Source organism: Scyliorhinus canicula, chromosome 4, assembly GCF_902713615.1.
Source record: "Scyliorhinus canicula chromosome 4, sScyCan1.1, whole genome shotgun sequence".
Taxonomy (NCBI): Eukaryota; Metazoa; Chordata; class Chondrichthyes; order Carcharhiniformes; family Scyliorhinidae; genus Scyliorhinus; species Scyliorhinus canicula.
The window spans coordinates 30,610,469-30,633,381 of record NC_052149.1 but is presented as its reverse complement, the minus strand read 5'-3'; the positions used below and the strand labels follow the sequence as shown (position 1 = coordinate 30,633,381).

The following is a 22,913-nucleotide window of genomic DNA, read 5'->3' as shown; positions in this document are numbered from 1 at the left end:
GCTAACACACCGTACGCCTTCTTAACAACCCTCTCAACCTGGGTGGCAACTTTCAGGGATCTATGGACATGGACACCGAGATCTCTCTGCTCGTCCACACTACCAAGAATCTTACCATTAGCCCAGTACTCTGCCTTCTTGTTATTCCTTCCAAAATGAATCACCTCACACTTTTCTGCATTAAACTCCATTTGCCACCTGTCAGCCCAGCTTTGCAGCTTATCTATGTCCCTCTGTAACTTGTAACATCCTTCTGCACTGTCCACAACTCCACCGACTTTAGTGTCATCTGCAAATTTACTCACCCATCCTTCTATGCCCTCCTATAAATAGAATAGTGTAGGTCAGATAGGCTTCAGATGGTTTCACAGGTCGGCGCAACATCGAGGGCCGAAGGGCCCGTACTGCGCTGTAATGTTCTATGTTCTATGTTCCTCCAGGTCATTTATAAAAATGACAAACATCAACGGCCCCAAACAGATCCTTGTGGCACACCACTAGTAACTGGACACCAGTCAGAGCATTTCCCATTAACCACCACTCTTTGTCTTCTATCAGTTAGCCAATTTCTGATCCAAACTGCTAAATCACCCTGAATCCCATGCCTCTGTATTTTCTGCAATAGCCTACCGTGGGGAACCTTATCAAATGCTTTACTGAAATCCATATACACCACATCAACTGCTTTACCCTCATCCACCTGTTTGGTCACCTTCTCGAAGAACTCAATGAGGTTTGTGAGGCACGATCTACCCTTCACAAAACCATGTTGACTATCTCTAATCAAATTATTCCTTTCCAGATGATTATACATCCTATCTCTTATAAACCTTTTCAAGACTTTTCCCACAACAGCAGTAAGGCTCACTGGTCTATAGTTACCGGGGTTATCTCTACTCCCCTTCTTGTACAAGGGGACAACATTTGCTATCCTCTAGTCCTCTGGCACTATTCCTGTAGACACAGATGACTTAAAGATCAAAGCCAAAGGCTCAGCAATCTCCTCCCTAGCTTCCAAAAGAATCCTAGGATAAATCCCATCCGGCCCAGGGGACTTATCTATTTTCACACTTTCCAGAGTCGCTAACACCTCCTCCTTATGAACCTCAAGCCCTTCTAGTCTAGTAGCCTGTATCTCAGTATTCTCCTTGACAACTTTGTCTTTTTCCTGTGTGAATACTGATGAAAAATACTCATTTAGCACCTCTCCTATCTCCTCGGACTCTACGCACAACTTCCCACTACTGTCCTTGATTGGCCCTACGCTTACCTTAGTCTTTCTCTGTGGGTTGTACAGTTCTGTTCTCTTGATGGAATAGCGGAGGCCCAGCTGGTACTTATTCTCGCTGCCTCCCAAAAATACATAATTCTCTTGTTTTTAATTCTTACCTGAGCGTAACTCTAAATGCTATCCTTTTATTTAGGAGGGGCTGCTAGGATTGGTTGAACCTATTAACACTCGAATCACAGATCCTCGTTACTTCCTGAGTACACCGCATCAAGGTAAGTGTAAATCTTGACCGGTAGACAGCTCCAGTTGGGCTCTGTAAAATATTCCAGGAAGTCTAGTTATTTATAACAAGGTGTAACTCGATCGGGTTGTAATTTACTCGGGCACCGAGCATTTTGGGTGGAGACACAAATATCCCACAATGTAATCACCTCTGCTGGTTTCTCCTATGAGACCACTTATCGGTGAGCAATAAAACAATTGGGAAATTTATATGTCACTTAAGATTTTAAAATACATTAATATATCTGGGAGCACTTTTGTCCGCAATTCCTATGTCCATATTAATGATGGGGGATGCCAATGAAAATGTATCAGACTGTAATTGTGACATCCTGCCAGTGGTGGCGCTGTCAATCTTCATTTTTGTGCTTCTCCAATCCCTAGCTGTTTTCCAGAAAAACTCCTCAACTTCAACCAAATCCGCTTCTCCACTTTCTGCTGTAGGTTTTTCTAACAATAAATCATCTCAGAAAATTAAAGTATTGTACAAAGTAAATACAGAATGAGAGTGTTCCTCTTATGTGGAAAGATCTTGGGTATGAAAACATGGGATCTATTTATCTACAAGGTAGTACCATCTCCAACAGTTGAGAATCCAGTCATCGCTTCTTGATGTTCAGCAGCATTACTGTGGCTTATTTCCATGCCTACGGCATTATCATCGCTGAATCCTCCACCATCAACATTCTGGGGGCTTCCCATTGACCAGCAACTGAACTGGACCAGCCGTATAAATACTGTGGCTATAAGAGCAGGTCAGATGTTGGGTATTCTTCCACGAGTGACTCAACTCCTGCACCCCAACGCACCCCCCCCCCCCCCCCCCACTCCCCCCAACACCCCTCTCCAACCCTGCCCGCCATCTGCAAGGTACAAGTGAGGGGTATCATGGAATTATGTCCACTTGCCTGGATGGCTCAGCACCATCCAGAACAAAGGAGCCCAAATATTATTGCCCCATCCATCACTTCCAACTTTCAGTCCCTCCGCCACTGGAACACAGTGCAAACCATTTACAAGATGCACTGCAGCAAATTGGCAAGAGTTCTTTCACAGCACCTTGCAAATCTTTAACCTCTAACACCACCCATAAGTTTCATTCCAGATCACCCACCCTCCTGACTTTGAACAGTGTCTCTGTTCCTTCACTGGCAATGGGTCCCGATCCTAGGACTCCAAGAGCCGGTGCAGATTCGATGGGCTGAATGGCCTCCTTCTGCACTGCAAATTCTATGAATTGTAACTTGTATTCAAATCTATTTTTTAATTGATATCTAGGTACTTTATTCCAGTTTTTGACACAGTTTACTCTTAATTGAAAGGTACTGAAATAAAAATCTTTTTAACGCCAAAATGGCATTTTAAATTCTCAGGAGTTGTCCATATTCTATTACTGCGTTTGTATGTTTTGTGATAATGTCCTTTGGGGAATGATGTTTGCCTGGGGCTTATACGACATGGACACCGCTCTGTGCTTTATTTACTGTGGATTATTTTTGAATGCTGCACTATGCTATACACCATGTGGCAGCAAGCACACACGGTTCCAGAAGCTTTTTTAAAGCCACACTCCCTTGCACAGCATGTTCCATCAGTTACAACTAATTGGAGCAGAGGCGGAGGGGATTTAGCAGCTGGTGCCTGTACCGAGGAACCTCAGTCATATGGGGACAGTGGAGAAGCTGGGATTGTTCTCCATGCAGCAGAGAAGGTAAAAGGGAGATTGACTTGAGGCCTTCAAAATTATGAGGGGTTTTGATAAGAACAGGTGGGGAGAAATTGATTTGACTGACCCGGGACTCAGTGACAGGGTACACCAGACGTATGTGAAGACTTGTTATAATATTGAGTGCAGTTCTTGAAGGAGCGGTGGTTGTGGGTTTGACTTAATTTAATTGGACTTATACCTTTAAGAATTGCAGGGTTATATGTAAAAAGTAAGGGATTGAAAGTAATCAAATTTCCCAAAGAGCTAGCAGGGACCCAATGGATATTAATTGCTGTTTTCAATCGGTCATGATGAACATGCCGGCCTACCTGTCTCCTGACTAAGGTTCGCAATTACCAACAGCCTGTCTGACACACACAACGCAAGTCTTCGGCTACACTAGGTCCAATAATACCACCATCTTATCCCGACCTTTAAAGATTGCACGGTGGTAAAATTAATCATAATGTGGTTTAAGCTGTTTCTGGAACTCGAGTGGTTTAATCTGCTAGTAAACAGTTGTTTCACTTGCATCCAATGTCTGGGTTTAGTAAAGGATGTCCTGTTTATTTCAGCCGTGAGGATTTTACAGCAAGTGGATAGGCCTAACCTGAAACTCCAGCTGGTGAGTGATAATCTAAATAGGAAGTAACTCCCCAACTTCCCGAGCTGCCGACGCTTTGGGTTATGTAAAAATAATGTGGAGCAGCTTTGACAGGGAGGAGAAAAGGCAACAGAAAATCAGCGATCAGATCTCTTTTGATGAGGCACAGCAGCCAGCGTGTTAATGTTCATTCCGAATGTTAATATTACATCCATGTCCGATTGCTGCTAACAGGGGCAGAAATATTTCACAGCCGTCCACCTCAGGCACATTTCTTCTGACCTTGTAGTTATCACGTCAGAAATCTTAACCCTTCAGTGAGTGCTTCATCCTGACTGAAGATATCAGGAATAAGCATTTTTGCAGTGGCCCCAACACTACCTCACAGTTAATTTATTTATTCTTATTCATTCTGCTTGAGGTGTTATAGTAGGTGGGAATGATCACAATGGGACTAATTGGCAATATTGAAGGATTCGTTATTGTAATTATCAATAATTGCTCCAGTTCCTCTCTGTAAAATGGACTTGGGGATTTACTTTGAAAACTATAAGTTAGACATTTCTGTTGGAAATTAATAAGTTAATGCCCTGTAATAGTATACAAAAGATTGCCATGCCAACACATTAAGCATTCATGTGCTGTTATCACCAGCAGTAGTAATTTCTACAACTACAGGGCAACATTTGCAAAATCTCAGCCTCACAAAACAGTGAACAGCTTATCAGAAAGTTGGAAGTTCACTGCCTGCAATGCTGCATGTCAGGATAAAAACACTTGCGGGCAGCTTGCCAATGATTTTCTGGTCTTCTGTTGCGTGCGAGGCATCACTGGTGCCGTGACACTTTAAAATTCCTCTCTTAATATTTACTAATGGACCTTTCCCAGTGAAATTTGAATTGGTTGAGTGATAACATTGCCTCACTGTTTGGATAAGGTTAGGAAAGTCACTAATACATCCAATAAGGAATTCAGGAGAAATGTCTTTACTCAGAGTGTTTAGAATGTGGAACTGGCTACCATATGGAATAGTTGAAGGGATGAGCATAAATGCTTAAAAGGAAACTGGATAAGTGCATGAGGGAGAAAGGAAGAGCAGGATGTGTTGAGATGAAGTTAGGCGGGAGGAGACTTGTATGGAGCTAAGTACTTTTATGTAGTGTTAGGATCCCAGACGAGAATCCAACTAGATTTGTAAAACTGTGAGGAAATGTTACTGCACCACAGAAGTGATAACACTGACCAATAGGTATCTTTTATGTCAATTTTTAAAAAATTTAATCACAGAATTAATTACATCAGCAACAACTAAATAGCTTTACAGTTAACAGTTACACAGTTCTTAAGTAAAAGAAGAAATCTTAACTTACTTCCTAAACCTGCCACTATATATAGGGCAGCACGGTAGCACAAGTGGATAGCACTGTGGCTTCACAGCGCCAGGGTCCCAGGTTCGATTCCCCACTGGGTCACTGTCTGTGCGGAGTCTGCGCGTTCTCCCCGTGCCTGCATGGGTTTCCTCCGGGTGCTCCGGTTTCCTCCCACAGTCCAAAGACATGCAGGTTAGGTGGATTGGCCATGATAAATTGCCCTTAGTGACCAATAATGTTAGGAGGGGTTATTGGGTTACGGGGATTGGGTGGAAGTGAGGGCTTAAGTGGGTTGGTGCAGACTCGATGGGCCGAATGGCCTCCTTCTGCACTGTATGTTCTATGTTCTATATTCCAATTAAGCAAACCAATATATTTCAAATACTACCCACGAATAAAGTTAACAACCAGGGTTTCACTTGCTTTTCTCTGTGTAGAATCTTTTGAAGAGTGAACCTTTCAGTACTAAATTGAAACACATCTGTTAAGATTAGTGTTCTAGGACCTACTGGCTTTTCAGACAGACCTGGTTCCTCCCGTTGACTACATCATTTGTACCCAAAGCATAAGGCATTTTTTTGTCTCTTCCTATAAGATGTCCCTAGACTTGTTCAACCAGGATCTAACAAAATAACCCGAACAAATTATCTGCACCCGAGGGACCTTCAAACCTTAACGATATTCCATTAGCTAGCTATCTGTAAATAAGTAAATGGTTCTCAAAATCTATTTGGAGAACACTTCACCTGCATATCAATGATTACCTTGCATTTAGATCCTTAATAACGGCTCTAGCAGTCATACTGTCTGTGTGTATCTTAACCCAGATTTTAATAACATTACTGCAAAAATATAAAAGTATGACAATTTCTTACATTCATCACATAAGACTTGTTGGTCCTTTTTCTCTGCTAAACAATTTTATAAACATACCCTCTCACTGAGTATGGGATGTGATTCTCATTCTTATTCCATTTTTGTATTGTGATCAGACATTGTATTTGAGCAAGATTGTTCTGTGTATTCAATGCCTCGTACTGAGTTTTCTGTAAAGACTGTTTAGCTGTTTCTGCATTCACTGAATTGTGTTTGGATGTAGGACTTGTTTCACTGCCAGATAATGGATGGGAATCTGACTCAGAATATCACCAACTACTTCCCTCTAATAGGCAAGTGCTTCTTCTCTGTATACATGTATGTGTTTTAGAGGGATAGTACCCATTGCTGTCCCCCATATGCTGGGAATTTGCCAGTAGGTTTGGAGGATCAACATGTATGTGTGCACATGGATAGCAACGTCCCTGTGTGTTATGCTGCTTGGAGAGTGTGTTGCTTGTCTTCTGTATTGAAGAGACGGCATTCAGAGAACTTAAACCAATTATAAATAAATCAAAACGCAAAGTGTTGGAAAAGCTCTGCAAGTCAGGCAGCATTGTTGCATGAAGCAAAATTAAGGTACCATTTCACCAAATTTAGTTTGTTTCAAACCTGTCAACGAGGTAGGGAAAAGGGGAGGGGGGAAAGAATAAATGGGAAGGTCTGTGATAGGGGGAGATAAAATGACAAAAGGGGATTGGTGACAGGAATAAAGAAACAGAGAGTGGGTCTCGAGGAAGTGTAAATAGGATTAATAGAATCATTACCAACTGTTTGCTGCCTGAAATCATGGGAACGGTGGTTATGATTTGAAATAGGCAAACTCAATGTTGAGTCCAGAATCTTGTAAAGGGCCTAATTGAAAAATGAGATGCTGTTGCCCCAGCTTCCGATGTGCTTCATTGTATCAGTGTAAGAAGCTGAGGAGAGAGAGGACCATTGACCGGAAATCAAGGTAAGTATTATGAACTAAACTGAGGTGTTCTCCAGACCAATCATCCAATCTGCATTTGGTCCCCCCAGTGTAGAGGAGACCACATTGTGAGCAGTGAATTCACTGGACTAAATTGAACGAGGTACAAGAAATTGCTGCTTCACCTGTAAGGTGTGTGGGGCACTGAAGGGTGAGGAGGTAAAAAGCATCTTTTCTGCTTGCATGGGAAGGGGAGAGTTGTTGGGAGTGTACTAGGATGTCATGGAGGGAATGGTCCCTTCAGAATGTTAGGGGGGAGGAAGATGCGTTTGGTAATGACATTGTGCTTCAGGTGGACAGGTGCAATGCAAGGACCAGAGGAACCTGGGAGCGAGGGGAAGTGGCCAGAGCCCAGATGTGCAGGAAGTGGGATGGACACGGGTGAGGTCCCTGGGAATCAAGGTGGTAGGAAATCCTTGGTTGAGGAAAAAGGAAGCTATATCTGAAGCACTAGCGTGGAGGGTGGCATAGTTTGAATGGTAATTTATCCTTATAGAGATCGTTAAAATTATGAAAGGTAATAATAATCTTTATTAGTGTCACAAGTAGGCCTACATTAACACTCTAGTGAAGTTACTGTGAAAATCCCCTAGCCGCTACACTCCGGCGCCTGTTCGGGTACACTGAGGGAGAATTCAGAATGTCCAATTCACCGAACAAGCACGTCTTTCGGAACTTGTGGGAGGAAACCGGAGCACCCGGAGGAAATCCACTCACGGGGAGAACGTGCAAACTCTGCACAGACAGTGACCCAAGCTGGGATAGAGTTGACACAGGCAGAGTGTTCCTGTTCGTGGGATGGAACTAAACTAGAGGCCATGAATATAAGATAGCCACAAATGTATGAACAGGAAATTCAGAAAAGAATTGGGTAAAATATGGAACTCGCTACCATAGGGAGTAGCTGAAGTGAATAGTGTAGATGCATTTAAGGGGAAGCTTGAGAGAGATCAGTGAATCGATGATTTTTCTGATCAGAGTTAGTTAAGGAAAGATGGGAGGATGATCAAGCAGGGCATAAACACCTGCATGGGCTGGTTTGGCCAGATGGCCTGTTTTTGTGCTGTATTGTCCTGTGTAATTATTTGACTGGGAAGTGAGAATGCTAGCACCTGACAATGGCCGCCATGAAAACGCCGCGATAGTCTTTGCAGCCTTCAGGAGCCGGGGTAAAAGTTCACCGGCACACAAAAGCGTTGCTGCCCGTGAGAAAGAATGTTAAATTATATGAAGCTAATTGGAGTGGTTCTGCAGCCCAATTTCTGAAATTAGAATTGAAATTAAATTTTAAAGATTGCACTTTCCTTGCGGTTAAAAACACTCCCAAGAATTACGGAAGCTGCAAGTGCTATTATTCACAGGACTTGTCTCATCATCAGGCTGCAGAATGTAAGAGTCCTCAGGCATATACAGCCGGGTTGTGCATGGAATGTAGAAGCAGAATTATTCGGTGCTCATTTGTCCAGTACAGAATGACCTGTCCTTTGCTTGAAGTTCAGCTGATGATTGTATTGGGTAGTTTAATTCCCCGATGATTCAATCACACGAAGCAGCATACGGAGTGGAATTGTGTGTCGCTGATCAGCAGAAAGGGCATTATATTGCAATAATATTTGAGACTGGCACATCATTAAAGTCTGTTAATTTGCAGAGGACACTGAAGTTTTGCCTAGGCTGATGAGGTATTATATTGAATGAGCCAGCCACCATCAATACACTGCTAAAGCTGTCATTCCCAGAAACATAATTAAGAACTGTGTTTTTTATTAAAAAGCATTCAGTTCACCAAGCTCGATGACATACATGGCTGTCAGTGAAATCCATGCAGAGATCTCCTGTCAGAGATAATTGCGCTTTTAATCCCGAGCCCTACTTCTGCGTGTTGTTTGGTTAAGATCCCTGAAGGATATGCTGCATTGCTGCTCTGATATGTGTTGTGTCTTCTGCCATCAGGTCATGTCCAAATTGCACAAGTTCCTAACCGGAACGAAGCAGATAGCCCCGGAGAGATCAGCTACAGCTACATATTCAGCCTGCTGGAGAAATTGGGCTACCCAGGTTATGTAGGCTGTGAATATACTCCAAAAGGTGGGTAATCCAGAATTGTATTGCCTTCACACTTTTCATTATTTAGACACTGCAAGCATACTACTGAAATTTGGAAGTGTATGTTTGTCATCATAGAGTCATACAGAACAGAAGGAGGCCATTCAGTCCATCTTGCCTGTGCTAGAGATACCAAATAATCCCACTGGCCTTCCCTTGACTAAAATAGCACAGCATGTTTTGCTTTTCCAAGTATTTATCCAGCTCCCGACTGCAAATTATTATTTTACCTGCCTCAACAGGCAGTACATTCCAGGTGAGAACAACTTGCTGGGTTTTTTAAAAAAAGTTTCCTTATGTCGCCTCTGGCTCTTTATCCAATCACCTTAAATCGGTGTCCTCTGGTTATCAGTCTTTCTGCTACTGGAAACCATTTTTCCTTGTTTAATCGATTTAAATCTTTCAAGATATTGACCCTCTCTGTCAAATCTCTCCTTAATCTTCTCCGCTGTAAGGAGAACAGCCCAGGCTTTTCTTGTCTGTCCACGTAACTGGAGTCTTTCATCCCTAGTACCATTCTTGTAAACTTTTTCTGCACCCTCTCCAAAGCCTTTTTCTGAAGACATTTTTGCTAAAGTGTGCTGCCCAGAATTGAACACAAAACCCCAGCTGAGAACTAACCAGTGTACTGCATGCATCTATTTAGAAAATCAAATAACATGTATGTCTTTATAATAACATTCTCAATTGGTCCTGCCACCTTCAAAGAGTAGTTAGCCCTGTTGCTTCACAGCTCTAGGGTCCCAGGTTTGATTCCCAGCTTGGGTCACTGTCTGTGCGGAATCTGCACGTTCTCCCCATGTCTGCGTGGGTTTCCTCCGGGTGCTCCGGTTTCTTCCCACCGTCTAAAGATGTGCACTTTAGGTGGTTTGACCATGCTAAATTGTCTGTGGTGTCCCAAAAAGATTAGGTGGGATTACAAGGTTATGGGGATAGGGTGGAGGTGTGGGCTTAGGTAGGGTGCCCTTTCCAAGGGCTGGTGCAGACCCGATGGGCCAAATGGCCTTCTTCTGCACTGTGGGTATGGGTTTGAATCTCACCACAGCAGATGGGGCAATTTGAATTCAATCAATAAATCTGCAATTTAACGTTGGAATTCAAAGCTAGTTTTGGTAATAATGACCATGAGATTATTGTCGTAAAAAACTACCTGGTTCACTAATGTCCTTGAGGGAAGGAAATCTGCTATCCTTGCCTTGTCTGGCCTATGTATGACTCCAGACTCTCAGCAATGCGGTTGACTTCTAAATTCCCTCCGAAATGGCCTAATAAGCCACTCAGTGTACCAAACTGCTGCAAAGTCAATAAGCAACGAAACCCAGATGAATCGCCCGGCATCATTCTGGGCACTGGAAAAATCAATGACACAACCATCCCTGTCGATCCTACAACTTCCTTCGAACATCTGGGGGCTTGTGTCAAATTGGGAGAGCTGCCTCACAGACTAGTCATGCAGCAGTCTGACATAATCATACTCTCAGTATCATACCTTTGTCATGGGAGCGCCCCTTTAAGAAATGTTTTTGTCTTATCACATGGCTTCAGTGATGTCATTGTGTGGTTCGAGCTGGGCTGTGGCTCTGGGTGTTGGTTTTACTTTCGCTTTGAGTTTGAACTAGTTTTGTTCTGCACAGGTTGAAAGAAAGGTTTTTTTCTCTATCTGCATTTTAAACACTGTTTCCAGACTGCTTGAGAACTTGAAAGAAATAACTGTTTTCTGGAAGAGATTCAAAGCTGCTGTTTTGGAAAGGAAACAGTAGCATCCATACCCGGTCTTGAGTGCTGTGCGCTGGGCTACCCCTTTGAAAAGGGCTTTCTGGTTTATTGGATCTTGTTATTAAATTGGAACAGATAATGGGGGGGATTTATTAAGGGTTATACATAGAGTACTGTAGCTGTGTGGGATATTTATGTTGGTAGTTGATAAAAATGCGTCTGTGTGTGTTATAAAAATATTAACTAAATTCGAAGGATAAACTTTGTTTTTTAAAAGTGCTTAAGACCTCTGTTGAATAACACCTGAAAGGCGGGCCCTTGTGCTCATCAAAATCAATAAACAGTTGTAGTTCAGGTGAACTCCAGGATATACTTTGGAGTTTTCTAAACCCTGGCTCATAACACCTTACAGACAATACCTTACAGCAGCTCAAAACTGGACATCCATGAGGTGTTGTGGGACATCAGCAACAACAAAATTGTATGTAACCACAATCTGTAACCCCATGGCCTGCAGACATCCAGTTTGGTCACTCAGCACCCAAGCTCATTACATACTTGGTTCAAACATAGGCGAAAGAGCAGAATCCAGAGATGAGGTGAGGGTGACTGCACTTGACATCACGGCAGCATTTGATGAAGTGTGGCATTAAGGATCTCTTTTTTTTTAATAAACAATTTTATTGAGGTAGTTTTTGGCTTTATAAACAGTTACAGACATCATCAGAAAGGAAGCAAAAAAGGCAAAAATGTGCAAACATCCACGTACTTTCAATACTTCCATCGTACCGTATTGCACAAGCCCGCTCCCCTCCCACCCGTACTACCCGCCATATTTTCCCTCCTACTCTACTCTACCCCCCCCCCCCCCCCCCCCCCCCACCCCCCTGCTGACGCTCACTCTCCCGCAAAGAAGTCAATAAATGGTTGCCACCTTCGGGTGAACCCCTGCACAGATCCGCTCAAGGCGAACTTAATTTTTTCCATCCCCAGGAAACTTGACATGTCCGCAAGCCACCACTCAGTCTTCGGGGGCTTTGAGTCCCTCCACGCCAATAATATTCGTCGCCGGGCTATCAGGGAAGCAAAGGCCAGCACATCGGCCGCTTTCTCCCCCTGGACGCCCGGGTCTTCCGAAACCCCAAAAATTGCCACCCCTGGACTCATCACCACCCTTGTTTTTAGCACCTGGGACATGACCCCCGCAAATCCCTCCCAGTACCCCCTCAGCTCAGGGCATGCCCAAAACATGTGCACATGGTTCGCTGGTCCTCCCGCGCACCTAGCGCATTTGTCCTCTATCCCGAAAAATTTGCTCATCCGAGCCACCGTCATATGGGCCCGGTGAACGACCTTAAATTGGATCAGCCCGAGCCTAGCACATGTCGCGGTCGAGTTTACCCTCCTCAGGGCCTCTGCCCACAGCCCATCCTCCATTTCCCCGCCTAGCTCCTCCTCCCATTTAAGTTTCAGTTCCTCTGTCTGGGACCCTTCCTCCCTCATGAGCACCTTCTAAATACCCGAGACTCTACCCTCCCCTTCGTCCCTCCCAGAGACTATTCTGTCTAGGATCCCCATTGGCGGGAGGCGCGGGAAAGATGGGACCTGTCTACGAACAAAGTCCCGCAACTGTAGGTATCTAAAATCATTTCCCCTTACCAACCCAAATTTCTCCTCCAAGCTCCTCAAACTCGCGAAGCTCCCTTCCAGGAACATATCACCCACCCTTCCCGCCCCTGCTCGCCGCCATACTCGGAACCCCCCATCCATACTGCCGGGGGCAAACCGATGGTTGTCGCAGATTGGCGCCCAGACAGACGCCCCCATCTCCCCCACATGCCTCCTCCACTGGCCCCATATCCGCAGGGTCGCCACCACTACCGGGCTGGTGGTGTACTTGGCCGGCGGCAGCGGTAGAGGAGCCGTGACCAGGGCTTCCAAACTGGAGCCCCTGCACGAAGCCGCCTCCACCCGCTCCCAAATAGACCCCGTACCCACCATCCACTTCCTTATCATAGCGATGTTGGCCGCCCAGTAATAATTGACCAGACTCGGCAACGCCAGCCCCCCCTCGCTGCGGTTCCTCTCCAACATCGCCTTCTTCACCCGCGGAGACTTTCCCGCCCAGACAAAGCTCATGATCAGCCCGTTAACTCTTTTGAAGAAGGACTGTGGGATAAAGATCGGGAGGCACTGAAAAATAAACAAAAATCGAGGGAGGATTGTCATCTTTACAGTCTGCACCCTCCCTGCCAGCGACAGCGGGAGTGCATCCCATCTGCGAAACTCTCCCTTCATTTACTCCACCACCCTGGCCAAATTTAACTTATGCAGCCTGCCCCAGTCTCGTGCCACCTGGATTCCCAAATACCGGAAATTTTCCTCAACTAACCTAAACGGTAGCCCTCTCAATCTGTTCTCCTGGCCCCTTGCCTGTACCACAAACATTTCACTCTTGACCGTATTTAATTTGTATCCTGAGAACTGGCCGAACTCCCTCAGCATTCCCAGTATAGTTCCCATCCCGGCCACTGGGTCCGACACATACAGGAGCAGGTCGTCTGCATAAAGAGAAACCCTGTGTTCAACCCCACCCCTCACCATCCCCTTCCAACCCTCTGCGGCTCTCAGCGCAATCGCCAGCGGCTCTATGGCCAGCGCAAACAGCAGCGGGGAGAGCGGGCAGCCCTGCCTGGTCCCTCGGTACAACCTAAAGTACTCCGACACTTCTCTGTTGGTCCTGACGCTGGCCCTCGGGGCCTGATATAATAATTTGATCCAATCCACCAATCCCTCCCCGAACCCAAACCGTCCGAGCACCTCCCATAGATATTCCCACTCCACCCGGTCAAAGGCCTTCTCGGCGTCCATAGCCACCACTACCTCCACCTCTCTACCCGCCGGGGGCATCATTATCACATTGAGCAATCTCCTCAGATTGGCCGCCAGCTGCCTACCTTTCACGAACCCCGTTTGATCCTCTCCAATCACCTCCGGTACACAGTCCTCCATTCTACCCGCCAGTACCTTTGCCAGGAGCTTGGCATCTACATTAATCAGGGAGATTGGCCTGTAGGACCCGCACACCTCCGGGTCTTTACCCCGCTTTAATATCAGGGATATGGTGGCTTGTGACATCGTCGGCGGCAGGGTCCCTCTGTCCCTTGCCTCATTGAAAACCCTCGCCAAGACCGGGCCCACCAGCTCCGAGAACTTCCTATAAAACTCTACTGGGTATCCATCCGGCCCCGGGGACTTCCCCGACTGCATGGCCTTTAGGCCCCCCAATACCTCCTCTACTCTAATCGGGGGCCCCCAGCTCTTCCACTCGCCCCCCCCCCCCCCCAACTGTTGGGAATGTTAACCCATCCAGAAACCTTTTCATCCCCTCCGGTTCTTCTGGTGGCTCCGAAGTATACATCTTACGATAGAAGTCCCGGAATACCCTATTCAATTCTGCCGGATCCTCCACTTTGTGCCCCCCCTCGTCCCTCACTCTACCTATTTCCCTGGCCGCCTCCCTCCTCCTAAGTTGCTGCGCTAACAGTCTGCTAGCCTTTTCCCCATACTCGTACACCACTGCCCTCGCCTTCCTAAGCTGTTCCACTGCCCTGCTCGTGGATAGTGCCCCCAGTTCCGCCTGTAGCCTCTGCCTCTCCCTGAGTAAAACCTCCCCCGGGGACTCCGCGTGCTCTTCATCTATCCGGCCCATTTCCCTGACCAATCTATCCATCTCTGCCCGGTCTGCCTTGGCTCTATGGGCCCCAATTGAAATCAGCTCCCCCCGCACTACTGCCTTTAGCGCCTCCCACACGGTCGCCGCTGAGACCTCCCCTGTGTAATTTTTTATACATTTCCGAAGCCTCTCGCAGATCCCCTCCTCCGACAGTAGTCCCACATCTAGCCTCCATTGCGGGCGTTGATAACTCGCTCCCCCGAACTGCAGGTCCACCCAATGCGGGGCATGGTCTGAAATGGTAATTGCTGAGTATTCCGTGTTCTTTACCTCCCCCCTACAGTCCCTGCTTAGCACAAAGAAATCTATCCTGGAATATACTTTGTGGACGTGCGAGTAAAGCGAGTAGCCCCTTCCTGTTGGCTGTCCCTCTCTCCAAGGGTCCACTGCCCCCATTTGCTCCATAAACCCTTTCAGCTCCCTTGCCATTGCTGAGAGTCTACCCGTTCTGGGACACGACCGATCCAAAGTCGGGTCAAGGACCATGTTAAAGTCCCCTCCCATTATTAGCCTGCGAGAATCCAAGTCCGGGATCTTCCCCAGCACTCTTTTAATGAAGTCCACGTCATCCCAGTTCGGGGCATATATATTCACCAGCACCACTCTTCTCCCCTCCAGCCTGCCCCGTACCATCAGGTATCTGCCCCCCCTGTCTGCGGATATGCCCTCTGCCTCAAATTGCACGCGCTTGTTGATCATGATTGCCACCCCTCTGGACTTCGAGTCCAAGTCCGAGTGGAAGACCTGGCTAATCCAGCCCTTCCTTAGCCTGGTCTGGTCTGACACTTTCAGATGTGTCTCCTGCAACATAATTACGTCCGCCCTCAGGGCCCGCAAGTGCGCGAACACCCGCGCCCTCTTAACCGGCCCATTCAGTCCCTTGACGTTCCAGGTGATCAGCCTGGTCGGGGGGGCACATCCCACCCCCCCCACCCCGCCGGTCAGCCATAGCCTTTCTCGGGCCGGCCCCTGACCCGTGCGCCGCGCCCTTCCTGGCCCGCCCTATAGCTGCCTCCACCCTCGACCTCCTTTCCAGTGCCTATTTCAAGTCCCTCTCCCGTCAGCAGAACAACCCCCCCCTCCCCTAACCCCATCCCCCGATACCCCCACCCCTGCCATCTACTGGCTGTAGCTTCCCCCCCCATCTGACTTCCTTGACTAGCCAATCTGCTAGCCCGGTGACTCAACACTCCGGCGCCTTCCTGTCCCATTCCCCTTGTTTCCCCGCCCTCCTCCCCACCCACTGGGGCAAGCCGGCTCCAGTGTCTTCCGCGAGCTGCACAAAAAGCCCAAACAGAAAAAAAAAGGGAAAAAACATAGAAAAAAGAGAAAAAGCACATAAATGTCCATGAACAAAGGAAAGAGTCACAAATGTTCCGCTTGGCCCCATTGGCCCAGCAAACCGTTGAGCAGCAGTCCAGGCACATTCGGCGTTCCTCCCCACAGAAATCCTCGGGCCCTAACTCGCGTCCTTGGGGCCTCCTTTCGGGACCAGCCCCAGGTCCCTCACAAAATCCATCGCTTCTTCGGGCTCGGAAAAGTAGTGGTGTTGACCCTGGTGCGTGACCCATAGCCGAGCTGGGAACAGCAGACCAAACTTCACGTGCTTCTTGAACAGCACCTCCTTGACATTCTTAAAGGCTGCTCGCCGCCGAGCCACCTCCTGGCTTAGGTCCTGATAGATGCGGAGAACACTGTTATTCCACGTGCTGCTCCTGGCGCTCTTTGCCCACTGCAGCACCCGCTCCTTGTCCACGAACCTGTGGAACCTAATCACCATCGGGCGGGGGGGTCCGCCCAGCCGCCCCTGCCTTGCCTGCACCCTGTGTGCCCCCTCCAGCTCCAGCGGTCGCGGAAAGGCTTCGGCCCCCATCAGCTGCTTCAGCAGGTCTGCTACAAACGCTGCAGCATCAGCTCCCTCCGCCCCCTCCGGGAGGCCGACCATCCTCAGATTGTTCCTGCGGACTCTATTCTCCAGCTCCTCCACTCTGTCCAGCAGTCTTCTCTGCCGCTCTTTCAGGCCGTCCACTTCTAGCGCTGCAACCGTTTGCGCATCCGCCTGCTCCTCCACCGCCTCTCCCAGCTCCTTAACTTTAACATCCTGGGCGTCCAGCCTCTGGTTCAGCTGATCCACCGCTTTCTGGATTGGGTCCAAGCTGTCCCGCTTCAGCGCTTCAAAACTGGACTTCATTACCTGGAGCATGTTATCCAGCGCCAGCTGGATTGCTGAGTCCGGGTTCCGTGTGTCCGCCATCTTAGGTCCCAGGTAATTTTCTTCCGGTCCTTGTCTCTGTCCCTTTTTCTCCTTCTTCTTCTGCTTTCTGGAATCCCGCTGTTCCATGTGCTGCAGCCCGCTCCTCAGCGCCTCCGCTGCCGCTTTCCTTCGCCCAGCTCCTTCAATTTTACCTCCTGGGCATCTGAAGTGGGTCCAAGCTGTCCCTCCTCAGCAACTCCAAACTTTTTTTTCCCTTTGTCCTGGAGGAAGGAAGGTCCGTGGGTCCGCCATCTTACCCTGCAGGTCAGCTTCCTCCTTCTCTCTCTCTCTCTCCTTCTTCCTCACCTGCTGGCCTCCCACACTTACATCATCTGCAGCCCGCTCTCCTCCTCTGTTCCAGGCAGCCTTTCTGCCGCCTCCGTAGTCCCGCTATCGCGGGGAAACAGCTGTTCCAGCCGGCCGGAGTGAGAGCCCGCCGAATGTGCGGCTCACCCGGACATCGCCGCCACCGGAAGTCGGCATTAAGGATCTCTGACAAAATTGAAGCCGATGAGAATCAGCGGGGAAATTCTCCACTGGTTGTATCATATCTAGCACAAAGGAAGATGGTTGTGGTTGTTGAAGGTCAATCATCTCAGTCCCAAGAGGAGTCTCACTGCAGGGGTTCCTCAGGATAGTGTCCTAGGCCCAACCATCTTCAGCTGCTTCATCAATGACCTTCCTTCCATCATAAGATCAGAGGTGAGAGTGTTTGTGGATGATTGGATAATGTTCAGCACCATTTGTGACTCCTGAGATACTGAAGCAGTCTGTGCCCATATATGGCCAGACTGGGGTAGCATTCAGGCTTATGCTGAATGTTTCAAGTAATATTCATGCCACACAAGTGCCAAACAATGACCATCTTCAACAAGAGAGAATCTAACCATTCAAAACCATTTTTTTGTTTTTTTCAATGACATTACCATTGCTGAATTCACCACTCTGAGCATGCTGGGGGTTAACATTAACCAAAAACTGACCTGGACTAGCCATATCAATACTGTGGGTACAGGTCAGAGGATGGGAATCTAGCGGCAAGTAACTGACCTCCACCATCTACAAAGCACAAGTCAGGAGAGTGATGGAATACCCACCACTTATCTCGATGAGTTCAGTTCTGACAATATAAGAAACTCGACACCATCCTGGACAAAGCAGCCGCTTTATTGGTACCCTATCTACCATGTTCAACATTCGCTTCCTGCACCATTAATGAACAATGGCAGCCATGTATCATCCACAAGATGCACTCCAAGAACTTACCAAGGTTCCTTAGACAGCAGGCGGGATTCACCGTTCCCGATGTCGATTTCATAATCGGCGATCGGGCAAAGAATCCCTTTTGAAGCCAAAATCGGGGGCAGGTTTTATTTGCCGCAGGTTTTATATGCTCAGCCCCCTCCAAAACGGCTTCATCGTGGCACGCACTGCGTGCCGTTAGGATGGCCTCAGCGTGTCACCTGAAGGCCCTCTCCTGATGCTCCGCCCTCGATTGGGCAATTCACTTGTAGTCTCAGTCGTGCGGGAACCCGGCGTGGTGGCTACGGACTGGGTCCAGCACCGCCACAGTCGAGTGGGAGCCTTGCTGCTGGCCAGGGGGTTGGCGGGGTGGCCAGGGGGCACTAACTGGCAGGTCCATTCAGCGCACTGCCGGCGCCATGTTTTACGATGCAACCGCTGCAGGTCGTCGCCATGCACATGCACAGCCACGGGCCCACCTGTTTATTTCGTGGAAGCCGGAAGTTTTACGTGGCGTGGCTGCTAGCCCCGCGCAGCATCAGTGAGGGAGCGCCGCCAATTTTTTTCACGTAAAACGCCACAGATCCTCCACACACCGCCTCAGAATCGGAGAATCTGGCCCAGCACCTTCCAAACCAAAGGCCACTACCATCTAACCTGGGAACCCCACCATCTGGAAGTTCCCCTTCATCACTCACCACCTGGACTTGGAAATATATCGCCATTCCTTCACTGTCGCTGGGTCAAAAACCTGGATCACACTCCCTAACAGCACAGTGGGTGTCCCTACAGCACAAGGTCTGCAGCAATTCAAAAAGTCAGCCCACCACCACTTTCTCAAGGGCAGTTAGAGGTGGGTAATGAATGCTGGTCAGCACTGTCCATTAAGCTTTTAAGTCTTCTTACTGCCATTGGATTTATGAAAACGAGCTTGAACAGTGAAGAGAAATTAAAATTGAAGCAACCATGTTGCTTTGTACATTCAAACCCAGAATACGTAATGAGAAAAGATTTCAGCAGTTTACTTAGAGGGAAATCTTATCTAAACTGGAGCTCTTTGCTGGAAACACAAACCTCTCGCACATTCCCAGTCCAGCTGCCATCAAATTCAGAATGCATCACAAACTAACAAAGTGCAACAACATAAGCCAATAAAAGTCTTTCTTTACATAGGCAGGACATATGGTATTTTCTGAGCCAGTTAATCGCCAGGGATTGTCATAAGTTATCGTCTCCCTTATGAGTATGTTGTTTCCATTGACGTGTGACTATATTGTCACGGTGTCGAGATATCCTGCTTTAAGTCTTGTGTGACAAGCTGCACACCGACTGTACAAATATACATTAGAAGTGTTTGCCCATGGTAAGTCGGACGGCACCTTTTTATTAGAAGGACAGGATCTTTACAGTGCATTACAATGTATTGTTCTGCTGCTAAAGTGGAACCTGATTGTTGATAGCTCATACATTCACTAGGCAAGTAAGGAATAAACTGCTGATTTTATCTTTTACAATAAGTTAGTGTTTTTGGGCAATGCGCTGAACTTGCAAGATGCCAGGAAATCTATTGGGAGTGTGCCCATAAACAGAAATTAAATGAAATGAAAATGAAAATCGCTTATTGTCACAAGTAGGCTTCAAATGAAGTTACTGTGAAAAGCCCCTAGTCGCCACATTCCAGCGCCTGTTCAGGGCGGCTGGTACGGGAATTGAACCGTGCTGCTGGCCTGCCTTGGTCTGCTTTAAAAGCCAGCTCTTTAGCCATGCTAAACCAGCCCCAAAAGGAAAATACAGTCAGCAGGTTCTGGAACAATCTTTTTTTAGAAAAAGCTCATTTGTTGGGATGAGTTTGCTGTTTACTATTGCCTGTGATAAGATAAATTCAATTATTTTAAGGCACCAAATGAATACCCTAAAACAATAGAAGGGAGCATCAGAGTATCCGGCTTGACGGCCATTATTTTTTAAACTAATATTTTTCTCTTTTTAAAAAAAATTTAAACAGGCAACACCGTAGACGGTCTTGGCTGGTTGAGGAGCTACTGGAGAAACCAAGGCACCAAGAAGCTGGCTGACCTAGCTGAATGTCAGTAATGGAGCTGAGGAGTAATTTGTTGAATCTCCTAATTGACGAGCAACAGTTTAATTTCTATGAAATTCAGATTCTAATTCAGACTGAATTTGTGGCTGATAACAGGATAGTCATTTGAGCAACCATCCGGAAGGCAACCTTCAGAGCTTGAAAACAGGTCAGCCTATAAGAAAGCCTGGAACTAAAGATGTGAGAAACTGTCAAACTCACAATCCACCTCATTCACTTAATCTCAGCCAAGGTTCTGCATAATGATCCCCTGATCCCTGTGGATTAAAAAAACAGAACTCTATTTATTTGTCCTCCTCATCTGCCTTCAATGGTAATGTTCGTCGTTGTTGAAAAACACCATGGGCGGGATTCTCCGTCCCGTCGCACCCGTTTTCTGGTGGCGGTGCGCCCCCACTGGCAGTGGGATTCTCCGTCCTGGCAGCCGGCCAATGGGGTTTCCCATTGTGGGCACCCCCATGCCATCGGGAAATGGGAAACAGCACCCCCATGGCATCGTGGGCGAGTGCGTTGCCAGCAAAGCGGAGGATCGCGCCGACGGAGAACCCAGCCCCATTTCTCCCCATCTCAAATGCAGAACAAGTCTGCACCTCAGTTAACCAGCATAACAGCATCCTCAAATCAGCTGCTTTGAAAGAATCTATATTTTCAACCTGAGCTGTTGTTGCTGCTGGTCTGGTCCACATTACCACAATTGAATAAACATCAAGACATTTCTTCTAATCCCAAGTCTCACTTGTGGCTAATTAATTTCTGAAGCCCTGGCTCTTCCAATTACATTCAAATAACCTGCTGCTTTCTGCATCACTGGTATGCTTCAACATTTAAAAAATCTTGAATCTCTCCTGCTCTCGCTCCACTTTAAAAGAAACAAGTGTGGTTCTGCACCTCTCGCTTCGTAACTGAGATCCCCTAAATCCCAGAATAATTCCTGTCACTGTTCTCCGAAGCCTCTTTGACGCAGCAATGACTTTTCGGAGAGTCCTGGACCAAAGCACGTTACTGTTCCAAAACTGACCTCACACGGTACACCTTTAGAATAACTTGAGTATCGGGCAGAATCCCAGGATTTAATTAGAGTCAGGGATGGGCAATAAATGCTGACCTTGCCAGCAGCACTCACATCCCAAAATGAATAAAAACCACTTCATAGCGATGACAAACTTTCCGAATGATCAGGAGGCACACCCAGATTCATTTCCTTCCCCGGCTTTATTGCAGGACAGAAAGGAAGCTGTTATCCTCCGATATCTCAGCAGCAGCTTGCTTGTTGCTGTCTCTGGTTAGTTCTTAATTATACAATATAATATTTCTTCATTATCTGCAGATTTGCTGTTTCTTTCCCGATTACGCATTACCTGCATTAAAATCTATATTTGGCTCCTTAGCCAGTGTGCTTAATTGTCGTGGGTCTCTCGATGTTGTTTATCTGCCTTGGATTTATTACCTGGCTACTTAGCTTGAAATCACCATCGCATTTGACATAAGTACATTCCTCCAGGTTATTTATGAATCAGGTGAACAGTAGGGAGCTGACACGGTTCTGTGTGCCATGCTGTTGCTCACTGTCACCCAGGCAGTGATTTTTTCCCCCCCTGTTTTATCACCACCTTTGCCAAGTCACCTTTCAATCCAGCTGCCCTAATTGTCATTCATTCCACGCGTCTCATTATAAAATAAAAACAATGACAGACGAGTCCAAGTTTTAATTATTTTTCTGATGAGGCAATATTCCTGTTTAGTAAATGGAATTGCTTAAATTATTTTCTCTTTATTTTACACCGTGTCTGCTGCCCTACCTGCATATCAAGTTGCAACAAGGATGGTGGCCTATCTGAACTTAGAAGAGCATAACACTGCTCCTGATAACAACTGTTCTCCAACGAATCGCGGGATTGTCACATTAAAATGTTAACACTATATACACGTCACAAAATAAACAGTGAGAGGACTTGATAACCTCGCACGATACACAATTCTTTGGTCTGGCATCCTTTTTTTAAGTGTGTGCTGGAATATTAAATAAAAAAAAGTATTAAGCATAGAAACATAGCAAATAGGAGGAGTGGGCCATTTGACACTTCAAGCCTGCTCCGCCATTCATTATGATCATGGCTGATCGTCACTGTAGCATTGTGGTTAGCACAATTGCTTCACAGCTCCAGGGTCCCAGGTTCGATTCCCGGCTTGGGTCACTGTCTGTGTGGAGTCTGCACATTCTCCCACTGTGTGCGTGGGTTTCCTCCGGGTGCTGCGGTTTCCTCCCACAGTCTAAAGATGTGCAGGTTAGGTGGATTGGCCGTGCTAAATTGCCCTTAGTGTTGGGTGGGGTTGCTGGGTTATGGGAATAGGGTGGAGGTGTGGACCTTGGGTAGGGTGCTCTTTCCAGGAGCCGCTGCAGATTCGATAGGCCGAATGGCCACCTTCTGCACTGTAAAGCTTGATCCGGCCTTCCTCCATACCCTTTGATCCCCTTCGCCCAAGTGTTACATCTAACTGCTTCTTGAAAATATACAATGGGCGTGATTCTCTGTTGGCCGACATCGAAATTGGGATAGACGATTGGGTGGAAAACCGGTTCTAACGCCATATTCGCAGCAGGCGCTGATTTACTGCCAAATCGCCGTTCTCCGTCACCTCGACAGTGGTGTCAATGCTTAGCGGAATGCACATATAGTTAACACCATTTGCATGTCATTAGCGGGCCTGACCGT

The 22,913-nt window shown here is 47.1% G+C and overlaps 1 protein-coding gene across 4 annotated transcripts in view; it reads left to right on the top strand.

Moving 5' to 3' along the window:
* hyi (hydroxypyruvate isomerase) overlaps nt 1–22,177 on the top strand; it is a 67,581-nt gene extending 45,404 nt beyond the window's left edge. For 3 of the 4 annotated variants that reach the window (XM_038793977.1, XM_038793975.1, XM_038793976.1), the window contains 5 exons: nt 1,425–1,503; nt 3,797–3,846; nt 6,295–6,364; nt 8,998–9,132; nt 20,104–22,177. In XM_038793977.1, coding sequence (XP_038649905.1) covers nt 1,425–1,503; nt 3,797–3,846; nt 6,295–6,364; nt 8,998–9,132; nt 20,104–20,192 — 423 coding nt within the window. In that variant the 3' untranslated portion in view covers nt 20,193–22,177. The remainder of the gene's footprint in view (nt 1–1,424; nt 1,504–3,796; nt 3,847–6,294; nt 6,365–8,997; nt 9,133–20,103) is intronic. The other variant, XM_038793978.1, reaches the window with a different exon arrangement.
* The last annotated feature ends 736 nt before the right edge of the window (nt 22,178–22,913 follow it).